Source organism: Solea senegalensis, linkage group LG17 (genome assembly GCF_019176455.1).
Source record: "Solea senegalensis isolate Sse05_10M linkage group LG17, IFAPA_SoseM_1, whole genome shotgun sequence".
Lineage (NCBI taxonomy): Eukaryota > Metazoa > Chordata > Actinopteri > Pleuronectiformes > Soleidae > Solea > Solea senegalensis.
Genome location: NC_058037.1, coordinates 12,733,978 through 12,753,413, shown reverse-complemented (window position 1 = coordinate 12,753,413; position 19,436 = coordinate 12,733,978). Strand labels below are relative to the sequence as shown.

General features: G+C 44.0%; 1 protein-coding gene across 3 annotated transcripts in view; it reads right to left on the bottom strand.

Annotated features, from left to right (window-relative positions):
• The window catches only part of LOC122783956 (protein eva-1 homolog A), a 68,996-nt gene that overhangs the window by 20,062 nt on the left and 29,498 nt on the right, over positions 1 to 19,436 (bottom strand). Inside the window, exon 5 of one of the 3 annotated variants that reach the window (XM_044048946.1) lies at positions 17,179 to 17,322. In XM_044048946.1, the coding sequence (XP_043904881.1) occupies positions 17,179 to 17,322 (144 nt within the window). The other 2 variants (XM_044048949.1, XM_044048948.1) reach the window with 2 other exon arrangements.

Sequence of the window (19,436 nt, the reverse complement as noted above, 5' to 3'; positions counted from 1 at the left end):
TAACGCTGGCATGGATTTTATTTGGCATATGAAAGAGCAGAATTGATAAAAAAAAAAAATAAAGAACATGTGGCTGTGGGTCTTTATAGACTCTTAAAAAAGTCTTTGAACTTTTGTCGTGCAGATATCACTTGTCGTTATTCCATCCTTGGATAAAAGTACAGTTGATTGTGTTATTCCATATTTCAGACAGCAGGTTTGTACACTAACAAAGTGTCAAGGATTTTGGAAGAAACGATAACTTAATTATGGTTGTAAAAGCTGGACAAACTGCTGTGAATCAACTTCTTCTAGCTGGGAATCAAGTGATAGGTGGTGATACGCCACCTTGTCGTCCAGTTATTAGCCTGAGTAACCGAATAAAATCAGTCTCTTTTTGGTTTAAGTTGGAGGTTGAAACTATGGCGGACAGTACCCAAGGCAGCCTGACTTTGCTGAACATATCCATGCAGAAGTAACTCAACTCCCAATCAAATTTTCTGGGTGTGATAGTTAATCTTTGAGAAAATGTATTTGACTAACATGTCTAACATGAATTTTAAAAGTCTGGGTTTCGTCAGACTAACGTCAGAACTGGATGTTTCTTAATGTCATGAAAAGTATACGGACGGTAACTCTGAGTGGCCAAACAGACTGAATCTGGCACCAAAGACAACAGCAAACTACCATAATCTTGGATAGCATTAAAGCAGCATCCCAAAAATCTGTCTGGTTTGGCCGAGGCTATAACCAGAACCATGGAAGCCTGGATCTTCTGTGGCCTTGCTAAACAAACACAACTTGGAGGTCTGGCTTCGCTTTAGCTGATGGACGTCATTATGCACATCGATTAAAAACAAACATGCTGGCAGAGAGAAACGTCCAGCTTTTCAGTGTGGGCCTAGGGGTGGAAAATCCCCATCAGCGAGTTGGACACGAGGAAATGGAGTGAAGACCTGAGGGAAGCGCAGAACAGTGGCTACTTTTGGTTTTGGGTCGGTGACATGCAAGTCACATTTTTCCCATTTCTTGTTTGATTTTGAAGTATCGCGTGCTGCTCAAGATGCCAACCTTTGAGTTGAATGCTCTACTCTCCTTTTGTGAATGTTATAAAAAGCAAGTGAAAGAAGAGGTTAGGGATTAACCAGGCTCATCCAGCCAGCTCTACTGTATACTGTTATTAGTGGAGAAAAGCCAAGATCAAAACAGAGCCTGCCCCCCTCAAGCCTTCACAAGAACTAGGAGCGGTCGCACTGACAAAATTGCCATTATTACCAAGCTAAAATACCTGACCTGACAATTGCAGGCCTCAGGATTTCAGTTCTTCAGTTCTACACCTCGTCATTGAAAACAAAGTGCGATAAAGATTAAAACAGTATATGCACGATTCAAGATAAATCGACAGAAAAATGTGTCACCACATCACATCAGATGCTGAGAACACTCGATGGGAATCAATGACACACAAGTCAGCGGTTACCACACACACTTTGTGTGACTTGTATCACATGAGAGCATGTGGGCCAATTCGTCCACCATCAACAACTAATTATATTGATATAGCATAAACCACACAAGACTTCACACACACGCCTCAAGAGTAGAACTCAACTGGGTGCTGGTGTCATGTTGCAGAAAGGAAACAGATGGCCTGCTGAGAAAAGAAGCAGAAAAAAGGCATGCCAAAGAAGGCCAAAGAGACTATTTCCCTCTCGCTTTTTTTTTTCTCCTCCTTCATCTTCGGTTGGAGGGAATAGGAAGAGTGAGGCTGTGGCCATGTTTGGAGGGTAGCTCATTGGGCTCTGGCTCCAGATCAGAGTGATGGAGTTTTAAATAAAAGCCTGACGGCTGTACTGTACTGTACTGTGCCGGGCAAGGCTGGGGGAGAAAGCAGGACTCATACCAATATATTTTAAGCCTTCGTGGAATAAAACTACTCGAGTGCTGTGTTTAACCATAGTCAAAAAGTGTGGGACGTAAACTGATGAAGAGGTTGGGATTGCGATCGCTTATCATCATCTTTTAAAAGTGGGTGCCCATGTAAAATATTGGGAAACAACTGCATTGCTACAACTTGTTTGTTTACCATTGAAAAGTGGCACAGGTTTTTCTAATTTCTCATTAGAGGTCACTAATAACTTGAGACCACGAGGCACCTTAAACAAGTGACCTGTGAAATTCACAGACTCTAGAAACAACCCTCTGACCTCTGCTTGGGCCACAGGACTGACCCATCAGCTGCTGCAGGCCTGATAACCTTTTGCCCTGAAAACAGCTCATCACAGATCATATTGTCCCCAGTTAAGGTCGTTCTCCAAAGACGATGCATTGATAAGTGACTGACCCCGGCTCTTTGAGGTTGCCATCCATCACACGTTTACTTGAGCAATGTGTCCTGTGTTTTCCAAATCACTCCAGTCTCCAGATCTTTATCATGGCAAAGCCCTAAAAACCAGGACCACGTCAGACGACATGATAATCTCTCAAAGTTTACTCAACGACGACATAATTCAATGCTAACTCAATAATAAGAATAGTAATGCTCTAATTCTAATTCTGTTATGCAACCATCATCTACACCAATATCACTCAAAGCAAATGCACGCTAACGCCATGTATCAGTAAATCACATTAAAAATCTCTGTTTTACCATCAGTAGCTAGTTCTTGTAAACCAATGTTGTTATAGGCAGAAAAAATAAAAATCAGTCCTAAACACTTAGGACCTAATTAAATATTGCTTCACATCACAGCAGATGTTCTCCCCTCCACTGAAAGCGAGCCTCGCATCGGCAGCTAGTCATTTAATGCTTCATTCAAAAGCCCGAGGCTGTAAAAATCAGCAGACATCATTAAGCATGTCGGCTAATTTATAAAACGTGAAATGAAGCGGCGATAAAAACTACTGAGGCGATGCAAACCCCAAAACACATGTTTACCGCTGATTGAAACCCAGGCGAAGAGAACTGACTTAAAACACATGTTTAGATAGGAACCTCCTCTTGATGTGTCTTCGCTGAGTCTTCATTAGACTTCCACGCAGTGATGTGGTTACAGAGCAGTTCAACCTTTATTGGAGCACTCGGTGGGTTGTCAAGGAGTGTTAGGGCTTTTTGAAAGTCTCCAGGCTTGTAATGAGGAGTCGGCTGAGCCATACGCTAAAATGTTTTCCTTCTTGATTCTGTTGTTGTCATAAAACGCTTGGCATGTTTGCCGGAGCACTCCGACGACAGTTCATATATTCAGAAAGAACATATACTGTACATATGGATGAGTCACTCCTTAAAAATGTATGTTGTCAATTTCCCAGCGTCTGCAACGCCAACAGCTCTTTCTTCTTCCTGCCATGCCACTAAATCGTCCTCCAAATCTAGTTTCTCTTGCCGGTTCTGCCCATGCAGCACATATTTCTGAGCTCGCAGCAATCCTCGCCCTCTCAGAACAAATTGACTTTAATGAGGGGTGAGGTAGGGTGAGCCAGTGGTGGATGAGAGGGGAAGGCCCAGAGAGTGCTGTGAAAAACACAGCACATGCTACTCCGTGACATTACTTCTTAGCGCCGCTTCAGCCGTGACATACTGAACGTGAAAAGCATACACAGGCAAACGCAGTTTCGTGTGCAGATTTCGTGTCGCTCGGCGGAAGTGATTCGGCAAAGGCGCCGTTGTCCGAGTAACACGAGGCGGCCATTTTAAGTAGGTGAATCCTACTGTTCAGAAAACCTGTAGTAATTTGATAGGATGCTTCTCACCTTCTCCTATCTCCATCGGTCAGGTCTGATAGTATTGCTTGACAGAGCCCAGATGACTGACGCAGCATAAGACCACAAAGACCAAACAGAGGTAGAATAATAACATAAAAAAACACTTTTAAAATAAGTGAAATAACCATTCAATCCATTCTGTTTGGAGGAAAAACTTGAATAATGAATAAATATGAGCGACAGCATCATTTTACACCCGCAGTTACTGGCAGACACCGGTTGACAACAGTCGACAGGCCGGCAGGCAAGTGAGCAAACATACACACCTTTGGGTGAAAACATGAACACACACAGTTGGTATGCGACGCTCGACACTGGTCTTATTCTCTGCTCTAGTTTAAATGACTAGACTACTGTGGACACAACACAACTTCAACTTGACCCACGCTGCCATGGAGAAAAGCACAGTCTGCTAAAGTGTGACTCAAACTTTTTTAAGAGGTTCTACGTTCCGCTGTCCACGGCTCCCTGACCTGATCATGAACATTACATTGTGTAGGGCACGTGAAATGACTACACTTTGGAAAGTAAATGGTTTCATATGTTGTTGTTTTTTTGCACAAAATAGGGCAGAACAACGCTGTGTTTCAGACTATGCACACAATTATTCTGCACAGCAAAGCTAAAAGATGCAGGTAAAAACATTCAACACACTTCTTTATAGTGGAGAGAAGCTTTTCCACTTGGTTTCTGGACTGTACCCTGATGTATGCATCAGCCACAGCTCGTCCCTTCACAGATTATAGTTGATGTCTCTGTTTTGGATCCACAGGTGTTAAGTTCTGTGAATCCCCCACATGCATGTGAACCACGGCCATTTTTTACCCCTTGACCTTTTAATTCCACCATGATCCAGGTGACTTACCCCCGCAATCTCCCCGGCAGATAAATAACTCCCTGCAGATGAGGCTCCTCAAATCACTCCATTCTCAAAACCGGTCCAGGCAATAACACTGGCATCAGAAGAGCAATAAAACGCCGCTCCTCCGGAAGAAGATTGTCTGTTAAAACTTCCATCTCTTTCAATAGCAGAGGGAAATCTAGATATTTGGAAGCAGATCTATGGGCTGTAAAGGTAAGTTGAGGGACAAGGTCTTCTCATACCAGTGACAATAAGAACATTAATGTAAAGAGTGAGGAATAAAGCTGTAGCCAAAGATGTATGGTTAACACTATAAGTTAGATATAAATATGGTGGGGGGAAAGTATAGGATGGGAAATGCAGCACCCCCTTCAAGCAGCTGCACGACGCTGCTAAAGAATGCCAGGTGGCTTTTCTGGAGGGGGTGAATCACATCTGTTTTAGCTATTCAGAGATGCCCTCACCTTTTCACTCGAGAATCACTTCTCTCTCTTAGATGATGATTCTTTCAGGAAGGAAGGAAGAAAGGAAGGAAGGAAGGACCCCTCCAAGAGAAGAGCGAAACCATCAGGAATGCACGCTGAGTTGCAAAAACAGAACTAAGTCGAAAAGGATAAAAAATCAAATCAAGACTCGAGGAGAAAAAAAAAGAAGGGCCTGGAAAGAGGCCTTTGCTTTTCTTGTTGAAGAACCTGGCCAAAGCTTAGTGTAGTGCCAGGTTCCATTCAGACTAGACAAAGTAAATAAAACCACTTGATGGGAAAGGAAGCAAAAAGAAAAGGGGAAAAAAAGGAAGCAAGTAGGTGGCGGAAGGAGCAATGAAAGAAGGGGAGTATGCAGAGTTATCCGGATTTGTATTTATGACAAACATGGTTTACACCGATTATCACAGCACTGAAAAGTCCATTCATGACAATCCGAAATCGTATCTACTGTCATCTCGATCTCCGCCTCCATCTCCACCCCCCAGACGGCGAATCTGGGATAATAAACAAAAAATGCCTAGTTAATGTCCATTTAATGGCAATGTGTGCTCAAGCAGGCTGGGGGTTTTAATTCCCGGTTCGCCGTGCTGTCAGTCTCCAGCCTGCCCCCTCTCTTCTCGTAACCGAAACCACACACTAATTCATAAATTACAAACAAAGAGTCCCTTGTGGTTTGGGAGGGCCAGGACGGGCGCTACAAACTGGCGCTACACGGGAACAGCTAGGCGTCAATTGGGGGGGTGCTGGATGTGTTCACTCAATAACAAACTCCCACATTTACAGTCATCGGCAACAGACACTAAAACACACTCAGCCTAATGAAGCCCTCCAAACAATTTTGTCAATTTGGAGTCCGGGAACTGACTGCACCATTGTCTGGTGGTCTGAGCTAAGCTTACTGGCTTTCCAGGTTCTGTTTTACGAGAGGGGGTGACGTGTGTTTGGGTGTTGTGCACAGCTGCCGGTGAAGCCTGCGGAGTGTGTCGAGTTGGAGGCAGGCGTCTTTGATGAAATGCCTTTGTGGATGAACGACTTGTTGCCCCCCATTTCGTATTAATTAGAGTGCTGTCATCTTCCTGCCACACCTGATTGGCGCTACTAGCAGAAACTCGCACGCAAACACGTAGACGGATAAATGAGAGTATTACGGCTGTTTTTTTAAATCAAAAGTGCCAGTGCTGACAGGCTGTTGCCAGGTATCTCTTTAGTCGTGCACATCACAGTTGTGTGTTTTTCAGTGATCTCATTCGGCCACACGTGACACCCCCACAGTTACCTGTCAGAGTCTAATCCAGGCAGTCGACCTGGCAAATGTCCCTCACTGCTCCTGAACACTTGTTTCCTCATGTTTCACGGGAATTCCATCCCACATACATACACACACACACACACACACACACACTCCAGTTTTAACACTCACATCCTCACCAACCAGAGCTCAATCTTCTCCCGCGGGCAAAGCAAGGTGAGGCATTTAAACTTGAAAATAGTCTTACGGCCGATTAAACATGCACAGAGATGAGACGCACTCAGCCAACGCTTAAAGCTTTTTTTAAAGGTAGAAAACAACAACAACAGCCTCACGACAGTAAGCACAGAAACGCTCGGACAGACTACGAGGTGACACTTACACACACATCGCTGAATGGAAAATCCTTCTGGGTCCAGGAACGTAACTTTCTCCCAGAGCGTGTGTTTGTGTGTGTGTGTGCGGCTGTCGGTCTTGTCAAACACTCCCACCTCCTCCTCCTCTTCTTCTTCTTTTTCTTCTTCTTCTTCTTCTTCTTGGTCCCACCAGGAGAGCTAGGACCAGCTTTGCCGTGAAAACAAACGCTCACGTGAATACTCCACCGTGGGTCCGACGAGAATTAGAGAGCACAGCCCAAAAAAGGGAAAGAAAGCACCAGAGTGGGAAGGGTAAAAACAAACAAACTCCTTCTTGGTGACTTTTTAAAGGGAATGAATAATGAAGAGTCTCCTCTTCTTTTTTCTTCTCATCCGGAGAAGTGAGTGCCCTTCAAATGAATGTCTTCTTTTTTAGTTTTCCCTTCCTTCCTACTCTCAGGGAGAGACAAAGTGAAACCCGGCTTTAGACAACTGGAATGTGACAGCAGGAGAGAGAGAGCAACACAGAGGGTGAGGTGGTGAGGGAGGGAGGGAGTGTGTGTATGGGAGAGAGAGAGAGAGAGAGAGATGGGACATGAAGTGTCTACCTCCACAGCCCGCTGCTGTGTGAGCATGCAGTCCAAAAGAGAGGTGGAGAGGGAGGGAAAGAGTGAACAGGCAAGAGAGGAGGAGGGGGCTACGGCTGTGTGCATGAGTGAGTACGAGAGGGGGGGAGCAAGAGAGAGAGAGAGAGGAGAAAAGTCCATGTGCAGCTTCAGGAAATGACCTGAACATTTCATCCAACTGTGACTGGAAATCTGTGGATGTGGTGTGTAAGAGCTGGTACATGCCGCTCCGGGCAGTGTGTAAGTGACATGATACAGCCGAGCAGCACAACTACACAAACCATGAGACAACAACAACGCACTCTTTGTTTTGCTTTAGCGTCCCTGGCTGTGAAAATCACTGTGGGCACTGATTTAAGCAAATATAATTTTATTTGATGTAAAGTAGGAATTAGGTGTGGGTCAAAATATCAATTTGGTGACATATCTTTGTCCTTCCTCGTGCAATACGACAATCAGAGAGGCAAATATCGATATTTCGCCCGGCGACTACTTCATGTCTCCTTACGGTGTCGCTGAATGAGGGAAACTTGGGCAGAAGTTACTGGTGGAGAGAGCTACATTAAGAGATGTCCCAACAACGTTCAATGCGAAGATTTTATGCACTTTGTTGTGAACAAACAGAAAAATCCTGCACTTTAAACTTTAAAATGATTGTCTTACAGTATATTGATGGTCACAGCATCGTGATACTCTTGGTATCGTGAACCATGTTTCGTGTATCATATTATCGCGAGGTAAATACAAAATGAGGGGTTTCATTTATTATCTCCTGCATTTGTTTTCTCATTTTCTAGACCCTGCGTTTGTTTTAAAGTTGCCCTTGAGCATCCAGCAACACGGATATCAGTCCAACACTGACTTTTACCTCTTTTAAAGCTGTTAATTAAAGCTGCCAATGCACAAATGTCCACCCATAAGCATTTCCAAAACATAATGCTGCAACTGCGAGGAAGACACTTCCAGCCCTCACTCACATTCTTGTCACAGGACGATGGCGGCACGGTGACATGTCCCTTTACAGCACGTTGCGTGTGTTTAATGAAGCACTTACGTAATATTTTGGGGGTTCATGGTGATACTCATGCTGTAGAAACGTTTAAATTGAACTTTGTAGCGCCTTGGGAATTTCTCCCATTGACCCCCTGCCACACACACACACACACACACACACACACACACACACACATGCACGCACAAAAATTCTCTCCCCTCTTTTTTGCCTCTCCCTCTCTCTCCTTCCGAGTCCACCACAGGAGGGAAACTGAAACCAGCCACAGACTGGAAAGCATTAGTACCAATCACCCCCCGCCTTCCCCCATCCACTCCCCCAACATGATTCAACACACTCTCTAAACACAGACGAACAACGGATCACACAGAGAGCCGAGTGTTTTTGTTTTTGTTTTTTTTTGGTTTTTATTCGCCGTGAGCGCAAAGTGACAACGGAAACAGTAGTGCGCACAGTTTACGTGTCTGCGGAGCTGACAAAGTTGGCAGCAGGTTTTCATGCAGAGCTTTGCTTATTTTGCACTTTCCAGGCCAAACAAAGGAGCAGTTGCTCATTTGGGGGGGAAAAAACAGGCCAAGCGAAGAAAAAAAACAAAAAAAATAACACAACCCACAGGACAGGGGGAGATGTTTGTGTGTTTGTGTGTATTCCAGCATGTGTATACACGCATGTGTGTGTGTGTGTGTGCAGACATAGGACTGCGCGACTGTTGACTTTCGCTACATGCGGCGATTATCCCGCGTTTCTAAAGCAGACAAACAGCCCAGAGCCACAACGCAGAACATTCCACCACTCTAGAAAGAGCTTCCTATGTTCTGGGCTGGAACGGTTACAGGGACACGAGCGGCCCTGAGCAGAGTGACACAAGATCCCAAATCCATCAGAGAGACTCTCCGTCCCCCACTGCCACATGTAATCAGACAACTATTTTGGTAGTCGATTAATCAGTTCAAAGTTTTTTTTAATGATTAAAACGAGATTTCCGAAGCGTCTTAAATGTGAATATTTTCTTCATTTCTTTGCTCCATTTACAAACAAAGAAATCATTAAAAGTTAATCATTTTGGTTTGTGGACAACACAAGACATTGGAGAGTATCTTAATTTCCAGGTTTGACGAAGGTTTTATGATATTTTATGGACCAAACGATTAATCGAGAAAGTAATCGTCAGGTTAATCGATTGAGAAAATAATCGTTAGTTGCAGCTCTCGTCTGAATTTCTCAAAGTCAGACTAAAATAAAACCTAGAACTCTCAAACTAATACTGCATGCAAGCGTTAAACTAACAAATTCACGTAAAGTGTGAGTAAAAACAAAACAAAACACCAGCACTGAGTCTGCAAAACAAACAGGACAGAGGACAGACATTGATCATCCACAACGTCACGAGACTGTTCACACAGTGGATATAAATTGGGGGCGGGGACAGATCAGTTAAGCAGAAATCAGAACATCCTGAAAGGAAAACAATGGGCCTCATTCGTCTACTCTGTTGCTACTTGTGTGCTAATTGCATAATAAATAACCACAAAGAGGCAAATCAGCTTATCACCACGTGTGGTTTATCTCTTGTTTGTGTAAGCAGGTGATTTTAAGCGTTCGCTTCAAAGGTTGAAATTGAGTTAATCACACTGAGCTGAGCTGGTCCTCATCCTGTCAGGCTTTCACGGTCACCTTTAGTAATAAGTGCAGGTTTCTCCATCGTGGCTGCAAAGCAGGAGAATCTAAGCATCGGGTGAGAACACAGTCCACTGCTGAGAAAGGCTGTTATTTTTTCCCCTCTTCGTACTGTAATTTACAGGACTTCTTCTAAGGGCTGCTCCCACAATAAAGTCACTAAATAATTGTGGTGAGGTACATCATTATTTACAATCCGATAAACAGCCAGTTAGTTTTAAGCGTGTTTCCCCCTGAAAGACAAGGAATCCCAAGCATTTTTATTGGTTATTTTACTGGTTATATTTTTACTGGAAAAAATTTACATTTTGTTTTTGTAGCCTATAAAGTTTTAGTCATTGAATAACTTTTGCTTTGAAGCAATGATCTACAGTCGTGCAGAACGGAGGCAGAAGGAAAACAGGGAAGGTAGAGGTTGTGTGTGTGTGTGTGTGTGGGGGGGGGGCTTTGAAAACTTAGAAGGAAATATAACACCGTGTGTTTTTTTCTAAAAATCTTCTTTGTTCGTGACTTATTTTAATCCGGTTGAATATCTTATAGTCCTCCTCTGAAGTGCCAGTGGTCACATCTGCCGGGTATTAAACCAGATTTGTCATGTATGACCACACCGCCCCGAAAAGTGAGTGTGTAAGTGTTGTAAGGAGGTTAGAATGTGTGATTTCACCTGCTTTTATTCTCCCCCGTCTCTGTGCGTGGCTCAAACACAATGATGTAAGCGGATGATACACAGTGCTGGGTGTCTGACTGAACATGCTGGCAAAGCGTGAAAACCCACAATCCCGAGCATCAGCACATCGCCCTGGCAACGGTGTGCTCCCGCCATAAACTCCTCCTCCTCCCTGCGTCTCGCCCTCTGCCAGAGAACACACCCTCGCTGGGTTCAATAATTTTTTACATCAGCCCCTGACACTTAACTGAAAATTCAGTTAAAAATCTTTGTCCAATAATGATGAAAAAGCACGGCAGAGACGCAACCGCGCTCAATACCTAATATGGGCAAACTAAAGTACTAGTACTTTTAAAGCGGCTAGCCGACACACGCGGGTCAGGCGGGGTCACGTGCAGCGTGTTTTCTCGCGGCAGTATTCCTGAGAGTGCCAGCTGTGGCTGTTATTCCAGGGTTTCTGCAGAGTCAGGCTTGTGTTACGAGGCAGGGGAGCGTTCACAGGGGCCGTTTCATTCCTTTCTGCTTGCCTCTCTCACTGTACGGGTCAAGAGAAGACATCCTCTGCCAGGATCTTGGTTTGTTTTAGCCTATTAAAGCACTTAATTGGTGGGGGTTGTGGCTACATACTGTACGATGATGCAATCGTCAGAATCCGTTTTTACAGCCATTTCAAGTGTTACTTAGGAAGGGTGTGCTTTATCCATAAGAGCCAATACTTTGACACAAGTTAGATCATTTTCACACTTAAGTCATCCTGGTCTTGTCTACTATGGGGTTTACCACACATAAATCCCAAGTCCTTGCACTTGAAGTGTTCAGAAATGTGCAAAACCAGGACAACAACCACGTGAATGAAACACACCAGCCATCATGAACTACTAGTACTTTAAAAAAGTGAAATCAAAAGCATGATAGTGATTCCATGAGAAATACATGTAAAGTGCATGTTGAGATGGAGCTTAAAAACCTTTCTGAAGGACGATGAAGAACTATTATTGTGATATTTTTCCAAGGTTACGTTTGTTTGTCTGTTTGCAGGCACCACAACTCAACTGAAACAAAACTTTTTTTATGAACTGCTCAGAGACGGCGGCGGCGGCGGCTGTTATTCGAAATGGATCAAACTACAATCGTTCAAATAATAGTAAAAGAAGCATAAAAGAATATGAGGTATGAATCATGCTGCTGGCCTGACTATATAAGGCCAGCAGACCCAACAGACTGCGGTTTAGGGTTTAGTTAGAGATTAAGTCAAACAGTAGGACATTACTGGACTGAAAACTGCCATATGTTGCCCGTATGTACAAGCCTGCAATTAGATACTGGGAAAAAATTTGCTTCATCGAATGCAGTGTGTGTGTGTGTGTGTTCTCCTGCAACTATAGGATGAGCTACGAGGGGGGAATGTTGGGGCCCAGCAGCAGCCACTGGCTGCCTGGCTGGACTTCAGTTCTGCACAAGCGGGCCAAAACAAACATCTTCCCCACAGTCTCCTCTGCTGACATGACATGAATGTGCACTGGGGAGCCGGAGGAGTGTGTGGCTCGCCGTGGTCACATGTGTACCTCAAGTATCCCCCGTGCATGTACACACTCGGTGCCTATGTGCCCATGTGTACGTCTGCGTAACCAATTGGGACAATTTGAACCCTCAAGCTCCTGCATTACATCTTTATCTTCCTCCGTTTTCCCCCCGTTGCATCTAAATCACCCTCCCTGGGCCATGTGCAGTCAGCCACAGTCTCCACCACTCGGACTGTGTCCATTAAAAACAGCAGCAGCAGCAGCGGCGGCAGCAGCACAGAGCAGTGACCACACCTCTGCCAAAGCCAAGGGTTTAGTTCAAGCAGTGAGGCCTTCACCACAGTGAAACTAAATTGGCCACCTCTGTCACATACATCCCCACGTTTAGTAATCCAATATGAATCTGGAGGACATTTTCTGTGTCTACAGCCAGCATCTACTTTATTCTAATTTATGCTAAGAGTGGCTACTTGACTGTGACCATATTCCTCTCTTTGAAATGATATAGTTCACAGCAGCCATTCCTAATCTTAAAGTGTGCCGGGGCCAGCTTCGGAATCTGATTTCTGGTTTAGCTTCACAACAAAGTGCTAAATGATATATTACGAATCAAAATGAACAAATTAACAATGAGTGTCAATACTGAAATGTGTGCTGACCGGCTGACACATAAGATGTCACAATACAAGACTTGCTAACTGTGTTTAACATTGTGGATTCACTTCCAAACATTTTCAAAAGATATCAAACGTGTAGTGATATGGCCATAAAGTTTTTCAAAAGACATCAATTGTGAGTTAAGTAACTGCTTACTCCAACATAATAAATCCCATTTTGAAACTCAATGTGTAAGTTTAACACGTACACTTCCATGACAACCAGGCAAACTCGATCTGCTGCCAATAACGATTCCGACGATACTTTAAAGTTCCAGAGTGGCAATGAAAGGGTGAGTTGTTTTTTTTGTTTGTTTGTTTGTTTTTTTTGAAACAATGACTCAGCTAACAAATGGAAAATCAGTTCGACTGTTGAGCAGCTTGTTATTGCGTTATTGGGCACACAATCCAGAGTAAAGGCTTTGGCCAGTTACACAAAAAGCACACTTAAACAATAATAATGGTCTCATTGTAGTTTCATTAGTTTTTGAGATTTCAACCCCAGAGTTGGAAACGCCTGAGCTGCCTATTCCATCAACCCCCCCTCTCCTTCACCTACCTCAGATCCTATGCTAACGAGGCTAAGTACCACGATTAATCCACTTCCTCCCCTGCAATTAGACCTGTTCATTAGGTTTTCCATGGACTTTTATCCGCCCCTAAAGAGTCTGGTCTGCATGGTTCAAAAGGAGGCTGTTCAGGGTGATGCATCACACAGAACACTCATGAAAAAGAGAGAGAGAGAGGAAGACACATCCTCATTTAGATATGAGGTCTGAAGCTTTGACCTCTCAGGAGACAGACACACGCACACTCGTGTGGAAGCAGGACGCCCTGAGGCTGTGTCACTTCAGTCACACAAGGCAGAGGAGAGGAAGGATGTTGACAAATAGGAAGAGCAGCAGGCACAGGCCTCAGACATCTGGACGAGCTACGGCTAACAAAAAAAAAGAAGACGCATTGTGTGAATCGTAATAATGCTTTTTTTTCTCTATCACATAAAGATTTATATATGTTGCACAGAGGCATCTCAGCTTCAAAAGACACATGGCAAACTCTGAAAAGGGAACCAACCAACACAGCATTACAAAGAAAGAAACTTCAAAAGGGGCCACACTGGAAACTTGGCTTTTTGAAGAATGTGCCCCAAGCAGACTCATTCATCAATCTCCAATGATTGCACCGGGGGTAAATATTTCCATGTTTAGGCTATGAATAATTTGCGAGACAGAGCGCACTGCTGCGAGTGGTATTTTACGGCTAAATCTTCCTCAAATATTGAATTGTGAAGATGTTTGGAGCTGCAGTTAATCTGCACTGGGACTCCTCTGCTGCAGTACTTTCTTTGGACCCAAAAAAAACAAACAAACCGTGGGGACTTCCTCCGTGGGGAGTGGATGTAAATGAAGCCTGACAGTGGCGGCTGTGCAGAGTGTGTGTGTGATCTGCTGGGAGACTGATGGCAAGTTTCAGACCATTTGCTGCTGTTATTGCTGAGGAACAAGTCCAGCCCTACGGCTGTGTGTGTGTGTGTGTGTGTGTGTGTGTGTGTGTGTGAGGAAGATGCTGGAGCTCGGAGAGTTGATGGCTTTATAAATCACAGTGGCTCCACACGGTGAATCAAACATGGACTCCTGCCAGTGTGTGTGTGTGTGTCTGCATAATGTGTGTAGCGTATGCATGTGCGTGTGCCAACAGACCAATTTATATACACACACTCCTGCGGATAAAATGAGTTATAAAACAGTTTCCTAATTATTCTAATGTTGGCAGGTAGTAAAAGACTCTAAAATAGCATTGGAAAGATTTTAAGTGGGTTAGCACCTCTTTACACATGCACTAGTCTTATCCGTAACATTAACCATAAGCCTAACTTTAACAATTCTTACCAAATCTTAGCCCTAAACATATCGTCTTCCTCAGAAAAGAGATTCTGCCTCATTAGGACCATGTTTTGGTCTAGTGATATTTCTACAAATTTCTACAAATTACAATAGCTACTTGCAGATGTTTCCACTGAAGGGTGTCTTGCATATCAGCCCTAATTCTACTCTCGCGACATCCCTTTTCCTCTAGTGAAGTCTCGTACCATGAGACTAGAGACCACTTAGTGGAAGATGGCCGAAAAGCATTTTGCGTTTCCATGGTTTTGTAGCAGTGACCTCGATGATCGCTGCTGCTGTTGCTGTGATTGTTTTCAACAGAGGACAATGGAACTATTGAGGTGAACTGGTCATGTGACCCCGTCATGTCGTGTGACGTGTAAATGCAAAAAAAAGTGTTTCCATTCAACTTTTGCGATAAAAGTTTGTAATGATACACCTGAAAAACCGAGAGTGTAAAAAATGTTTTAGTGATAATTGAGAGGTTTTTATGAAATTTTCCGTTTTGATTCCGATATTTAGGTTTTGCGCATTTCTATGGATACAAAACTACTGTAAAAAAGGTAAAAGAGGTAAAAAAAAATAAATAAAAATAACACATTACCTCAAAATGAACAGGGACGTTTGGGTCTAGCCCTTTAACTCCTATCTTCTGCAAATACCGCGCCTTTTCCTTCGCGTTTCATTTCTCTTGCTATGGACCCACTGCATTTGCCTTCGCCCGTTCCATTTGTTGTCCTTTTTCATGTTTGTGTTCATTTGTGTGCGTCAATAGTAGCTAAAAAACAGTAAAGTAAAGAAGTAAACAGCCAGACTACTTGGGACTACCGGCATTTTTCCTTTACCCTCCAGAATGCATTGCATGTTGGTCACGTGGTCTGGTGAGCTCTATTAAAACCACGAAACACACACGCGCACTTAAACGCTACCAATCATGAGCAGACAGACATCCTCCGCTCTCTGTACCGAAACAAATGGGGTCAATACTACACACACTCGACCACCAATGACAGAGGATCCCCCAAAATTACCACTTTGCTGGAGCCTGGAGCTCCCAGTGACTTCATGTCTGTAGCAACTAGACTGATTTACTCGCATCCATTCCTGCTCGACTCTGACCACAGCTCAAAAATCCCCCCACCTACTGTTCCCCTCACAGCACACACTTCTCTGTATCTGTTGAACATTAACACCAGTCCACATCCTTCCCTTCTTCTCTGCCGCCCCTTCCTCAAAAAAAAACCTCACACATTTGTCGACCGCGACTCAGCACCAGAGCTGTTGGTAAAGTACGTTGCCTTATCAGTGACAGATAAGGGAGGTCAGACAAGGATTCGAGCCCAAAGGACGCCATCGATACTGCAGAAAAGTCTGTTTGTTCTCGTCTGCACTGGCCGATGGAACAGTGTGAAAATCATGTGCAACACTGGCACACAAAGACTGGAGCGAAGGACCTTTGAGACGAGCAGAAGGATCGACTGTGCGATAAGAAGTTCAGGTCTCAGAGGAATCACCACTGTGCATAATCTACACGCTCTGGAAATTGGTTTGGATGACTTTACAGTACCTCAAGACATAAATACGATTTTAGGCCGAGCGCAGACACCCGCAAATACCATATCATCCATATAATAACGTCAAATATCACACTGAAATGCCAACTATAACAAAATGTCATCTTAAAGCACTGCGGACATGGCTTTCTGTGTTTCTGGTTTCCTTGGGTTTGAGAGGCTCCAGGCTGTGGAGCTTGTACATCAATCCCTGTTGCTGGAGGTGCTGGATAATGTGTGCATGTGTGTGTGTGTGTGTGTCCAAGCATGAGGTTAATGAATCACAGCCTTGTCAGTTCAGGATTATCCCTGTGGTGGGAAGTAGATAAAACGGAAGATAATCATTCTCCCTCATCTGCACAGACATGAAGTCAAAACACAAGATACAATGCCAGAATTTTGAGTGTGTGTGTGTGTGTGTGTGTGTGCGTGTGCTACATCCTGGGAGTGGAAAATCATATTTTAAGCTTTGAACTCGGTGCTTCCTTCCTCCATCTTAACTAAAAATAACTAGCTTTAACAGTCGAAACCACAAACACTGCACTTCCTCCAGAAGCAAGTGAGTATCTGTGGGATTTTTAAGACGTGGTCCTTAATGAAAGGCTTTTCAGAAAGGTTTTTCACTGCCGAGGTGCTTTAAAAAGTTCATTTTAGAGGGTCTTTTAAAAAGAAACATGGACTGACCACTGGTGCGGCCAATATCATCATCATTTCAATCCCATATAATTATTCTCTGAATATAAAAGAAACCACTTGTAGAGCCAGGAACTGCAGATTCACAGAGCTAAACCACCGTGGAGGAGACTCAAGTCAAGCTGATCAGTTAGTGAACACCACCCCCTGGTGGCAGAAAAAAAGGAGATCCTATAAGGGATTGTTGGGACTCACCACAGGTGTAGATGACGCTGAGGTACTTCCTGGTGCCAGAGTAACACGGATCTCCAAATTCTTTAGTGGAGGCTCGGACCAGGCAGTTCTTCTTGCCCTGACAGCGAGACGTGAGAACCTGCAGAGCCACCGTCGACTGGCAGTCTGGCAGAGAGAGGCAGAGAAGGACAGAATACTGAGTGAGACACACATGAATACAGTAACACAGTCCAAAGGATAGAACAGATTCCTTTTTTCATTTATGTTCGTGACACTAAAATGTCACTGTAACATATGTCACACAAGTCCATATACAGGAAGCAATAAAAATACCAATTCAAATATATTTACACAAATTAAAACTCAAGGACAAGTTCGTTCAAATACCATTGGTGCAAAAGACAAATCTGCTCAGAGTTGGCTTTCAGTCCAAGATGGCGGCCTTCCTGTAGGATTCACAGGAAAGCCGTCAAAGGACTTTTTTGACCGTCCCAACCTCGTGAACGTGTGTCCCAAGTTTCGTTCATGTACATTAAACCTGACACCAGATGACCTAAAAGTTTTTTCTGCCACTTCCAATTTTCCACGCTTTTGTTTTTTACCAAACGACTTTCACACGTTCATTTTCCCCAGGATTTTCATTAGAATCTGTGAGTTTTGGGGTATGTTCAGGCCCTCAGAAATGTGATTAATTTGGAGGAATAATAATAATAGCAATAATAAGAATAACAGATAAGGGGAAAAACAGCTGTGTACCAATTAACAAAGACAGACTACTAACAATTTGGCAATAAAAAAAGAAATTGTTGTCATTTCTTGGTTCAAATGAGCCTCACGATTCCCTTGCTACTCGTAAAGGTTTGACGGACAAGCAGCACTTCAGGCACAATAGGACTACATGAGGCGCTGTCAGCTACAACAGAGATGGACACACAAACACCCACGCGCACATACACACACACCCGAAGAGACACATTTTACAACCATTAAAAGGGACATCTCTCATACACACTCCGCGCCATAAAGGCCTCCACAGCTCCCACGGTGGATCCTCTGTCCACACGGAGAAACCTTACGGGGGCCTCACATTGTCTAAAGAGATACCTGATACAACATATATATGTGTGTGTGTGTGTGTGTGTGTGTGTGTGCGTGTCTGAAAGAGTGGTTGGGCGGGAGAGTGTTTGTGTATGGAGACCTGACAGAGTAATGGATGGGACGCCCATACATCATCGCTAAGCACTTGCCAGCTCCTTCAGAGCTTCTCCTCCTCTGTGGAGGGTGGATGGACAGATGAGGCTCTCTGACTTCCTCCCTCTTGTCACATTTGAACCAGGACTAAACGAGATCATATGGTAAACCTGCTGTGCTTACACACTTTATTGAGCCCATACAGACAGTCTAACATGCCCATACCCCCCATATAATAGTTTCAGGTCTATTTTCAAGACAAGGGTGCACCATTGGAACTGGATCGGGTTAGCATGGTCCATTTGGAATCACACCTGGAGGTGTGCGTGGATTTGTCCACACTGAATGAATACAGAGATGTGACAATCACTAATAATATTAGAAGAATCTCTCAAAGTGGTGTTTTTCTTTGGAAAGTGAATGTGCCCTGGTTCCACATGGCTGCCTCCCCGGGCCCCTGTTGTCCATTTAACCCCCTAGAAACAACACAAGGAGACGACAAGGCTTTGAAAGTGGACACTGGGTCTCACACCATCTGCCCCCCCCCCCACAGAGAGACACGGAAAGATCAGAAAAAGAAAAAAGGGTAAAGAGAGAACAGGTCGCTTAGGGTTTGGCTCATGTCAACGGCCCACGACAAATTATGGCACAGGCCAAAGGGCAAATGTCCCAGTGAGGACGTGAAATACAGCAAACAATTGGTCATGGACAGTGTCAACAGTTGGGATTCTTTTAAATGCAGCGGAACACACCTTATTCACTGATCATCAAAAAAAAAACTCCAGGTCACAACCTGTGTACTGCAATACGTTTTGTAGGAACGTGAACCTAAATCAAGAGTTCATCCGTCGCTTGCACGCAGTTCAAAGAAGCACCCGGATGTTTCCCAGCTGGAGGCGACACACCGGAATTCCCAAAGAGAAAGAGAGAGGGAATGAAGGCTGCAGCCTCAGACACCTCAAAGGTTACCTAGTTCCCAGTGGCACATAAAAGACAAGTTCTGCCAAAATATTGTAGCCGCAATTTACACTATACATTTCAATGTCAATCTGTGTATTGAATAAAAACTCTATAATACATCTGTGAAT